The sequence below is a fragment of the Myodes glareolus genome, chromosome 14, assembly GCF_982192425.1.
Source record: "Myodes glareolus chromosome 14, mMyoGla1.1, whole genome shotgun sequence".
NCBI lineage: Eukaryota > Metazoa > Chordata > Mammalia > Rodentia > Cricetidae > Myodes > Myodes glareolus.
The window spans coordinates 27,825,070-27,828,765 of record NC_142039.1 but is presented as its reverse complement, the minus strand read 5'-3'; the positions used below and the strand labels follow the sequence as shown (position 1 = coordinate 27,828,765).

The 3,696-nt window shown below is 45.8% G+C and overlaps 1 protein-coding gene across 1 annotated transcript; it reads right to left on the bottom strand.

The window, feature by feature from the left end:
- Nucleotides 1-667: 667 nt before the first annotated feature.
- LOC125417563 (sperm motility kinase-like) lies at nucleotides 668-2,162 on the bottom strand. Its single transcript, XM_085698833.2, has one exon. It carries the CDS (start codon nucleotides 2,114-2,116, stop codon nucleotides 668-670), a length of 1,449 nt encoding a protein of 482 aa, XP_085554959.2. The 5' UTR covers nucleotides 2,117-2,162.
- Between the last annotated feature and the right edge of the window lie 1,534 nt (nucleotides 2,163-3,696).

The following is a 3,696-nucleotide window of genomic DNA, read 5'->3' as shown; positions in this document are numbered from 1 at the left end:
GTTCCTCTCTTTTTTGCCTCAGCTTTCCAGGCTGAGGAGACTGTCCAGATATTTACATGAAGCATTAACAATATTAATTAACTACGTTTTCTATTTAAATTGAACTTCCTAATGAACACATTTATGTTAAAGATATATAAAAACTAACAAATAACAAGTAGGCAAATTTTAAAAATAACACAGAACACAAAAATCAGAATTATTGAAAGAGTGGGAGTTCAGATTGAAGCATAAGCTCAAACTCTGTATCCATTGTCCCTGTCAATCAGATTCAAGGACATGCATTGTTGCAGGTCTGTCCAACAGACAGTTCATATTAAGCTGGAGCAGAGGAAGAAGACAAGATGATGATCAGCATGAGGTGGGTATCTAAGTCATGGCTGGTTGCAGAGGGAGGTGTGTTAGATGTGGGTAACGGGCGTAAATGCAAACCAAAGCTGGGGAGGTGGAGTCTCAGCGGGCAGATGGGCCTTCTGTCCAGCCCTGGATCTGGAAAGCAGTGCCAGGGCAGCAGTAAGCTACGGGAGAAAGGGACTGGTAGCTCAGAACCTGTAGCTGGAGTATGGACGCAGGGACCTGTTGCCCTGGGTTGCAGGGCCGCACCCATTTGAGCTTCTCTCCTGGCTCCCTCCTGCAGCAGGCACTCCTTATCAGGGCTGAAATTCTCCTAGGCCACTTCCATTTGCCCACGTGGGGCAGGCAGGCAGCAGCAGCACAGTGCTCTCAGAGCCTGGGAAATTCTCGTCTTCATTAGCTTCCAGCCCCGGAGTGGCCTGGTTCCAGAGGCTGTGGGTACAACCTGGGGCTGGTCACTGGGCACCTCTGGCTCTGTGGATTGTTCTTCGCTAAAGGCCATGTTCACCAGCCCCATGCATCTCCCATTCAGAGGTGGTTCATGGGAGGAAGATTCATCAGCCAGGCTATCCAGTGACATCATGTTGACTGTGTTGTCCCCTGTAGATTTGATGGTTTCAGTGGCCAATGCATCTCCTTCTGGGGCTGTGTTATCTGAATAATGCAGCTCCTCCGGGCAGGTGTGTGTGTGGAGCCGCGCTTTGCTTCTGCCTCTGGACAGCAGAGCTGGTTCGCTGTGGCTCCTCTTCATGGCCACAGGGACACTAATAGCGACTGCAGGGATGATATTTTGCAGACTGCTATCCCCAGAGCTCACTTTGAATTTTAGTATGTTAATCGTTGCTGTTAGGTTTGACTCTGGGTCTTTTAGTGATGATATAACCTGCTCACAGGTGTACCCGATGTTACACATGGTCTCCACAACCTTGGGGAGGATTTCCTTGGCAGGAGATGTTACGTGTTCCTGAATATGGCCCAGCCAAGGTCGTTCCACAAGCCGAGATGAAGTTAGCCTGAACCAAATGTAACCCGTGAGCAGTCTGGCCAAGGTGAGATAACAGGCCTTAGAAAGATGGTATGGAATGCGGCACGGGGTGGTGGTGATCAGATAGTACATAGCTTCGGGGGTCGATGCTACATAGGGCAATTGTCTGGTGACCAGGACGTAGAAGACAATCCCTAAGCTCCACATATCCCCTGCCATAGCGTCATATGGTGTTCCGGCCAAGATCTCAGGGGCCATATATGGCAAGGTGCCCCACAGCTCCTCCAGCATCTGACGCTCTGTAAGCTGAGTGGCCAACCCAAAATCGCAAAGTTTGACTTTGCCGCCTTCTCCCAGAAGGATGTTTTCTAGCTTGATATCGCGGTGCGCGATCCGTCTTTGGTGCAGAAAGTGCACAGCAGATGCCAACTGATTGATTATGGGCCTAGTCTCCTCCTCTTTTAAACAGCCCACCTCCCTGATCAACATCACCAGGTCTTTTCCTTTAAGGTATTCCATGATGAGATAGGTGGTCTGCAGCGTGTTGATAGCATGGAATAACTGGATGATGTTGCTGTGTTGCAGGGACTTATGGATCGCAACTTCAGACCTGATGTACTCCTCATCATTGTACTCTTTCTCAAGCACCTTGATAGCCACCTGCGTTTTCGTGGTAAGGTGTTGGGCAAGTATCACCTCCCCAAAGGCACCACACCCCAGAGATGTTAAAAATTTATAATTCTTCTTAAGGATGTCCTCTTCCCGGTGGCTGACCATGATGGTTACCTCAAGTTCTCTGTATTTTGGGCAATTTCAGGGACACACGATGCTAGGGAAGAAATGATATAGTTTTAGAATGAAAGTTTATAGGTATGAATTCTCTGTTTTGAAATCTGAGATAATCCAAACAAGCAAATGATGCCTTTAAGACCAAGAAGTACAAGAATAATCCAGAAGGTAATTGACATAAAGACACTGAACACAAGTGTAGCAGCATCTGTTCTAATTCTGTGGAATAGCCCATACTCAGACACAGGGACAACTGAACGTTTATACACTGTGGAAAGTAGCTTCTAGTAGAGAAAATCTAATCTAAGAGAAACAAAGTCCACAAAGAGAAACTGATATATTCTTCTCCTGTGGGTTTAAGGAAGAGGAGGGCAGAGCGTTTATCAAAGAAACAGTATTAGTCACAGAGATGGAGTGGAGGAAGCGATAGAGTAGGAGAGTTTGACCAAAATGCAGGCTAGGCATGGATCGGAAATTTACAATGAAGTTCCTATGGTTAGTTTCAGTAACACATGTTCCATCTGAAGAAAATGGGAAAAAAGTAAAGAATAAATGAATTTTGAAACAGGAAATTGGGTAATAATGAATAAATAGATACAACATTCACAGATCAAACCTAGGATGGAACCTAACAACATACATGTAAACATGAAATTGCAAAACTTAACCCTGGAACCAAAACCAGTAACTGGAAAGGAACTCACTCTAGCAAAGTCCAGTAGATTGGAGATTCCCAGTCTGTCACAGCCAATATTTGGTGACACTTGTTCTGTAGCCCAGCAACAGCTACTCTGAGATACAAGACAGAAACCCAATGCAGGCAGGGCCTATAACAGAGTAGTTGATAGCATACTTCATAATGTTTCCTTGTGATGTCACCCAAATGAGCGAACCAATCATGGCTTCCATAACTGACAGTGGTTTTGACCATGTTCTGTGACACAACCAGTGACCTGAGTATTTTTCTCATGGCTGGCACCAAATCCTAGACCAGAATCAATTCCAGGGAGGAAGGGTTTGTGTGTGTGTGTGTGTGTGTGTGTGTGTTTGTGTATGTGTATGTTTGTGCACATGCGTGTACGCACTTTAAAGAGACACTGAAGCCATGATGGTGGCACATTTCCTTCCCAAATAGAGCTGTTGCTTAGATGGTTGGTGACCCTGAATTAGAAATTCTCTATCACCAAGAGGCACAGGTCCTCTAGCTAGCCCCACATTCATGCGTTCCACAAATTCCTAAACAAGGAATCAAGTCCTCATCACATCTGACATTCAACAATCCCTCTGTGGTACTTTGAATTAAAAATGTCAGATACAAACGGGGTGTTTGAACACATGGACACATAAGAGAAATCGATGGTACTGTTTGGAAACGTTGGAGGTTGGAGCCATAGAAACAGAACGCCATCCATGGCACTGTCCTTGAGAAGAAACAGCATAGTCTTCATGTCCTCTTCTACTTCTTGCTGGAGTTGAAGTGTGTGAAATCTCAATTTTCTGCATTTGCCTTCAGGGTTCCAGCTGGCCTCTGTGATTCTGACCCACCACCATGGCCTCTTGTCCCTCCA

Excerpts from the sequence above, each read along its gene's own strand:
- LOC125417563 (XM_085698833.2), bottom strand. The coding sequence starts at position 2,116 with ATGGTCAGCCACCGGGAAGAGGACATCCTTAAGAAGAATTATAAATTT.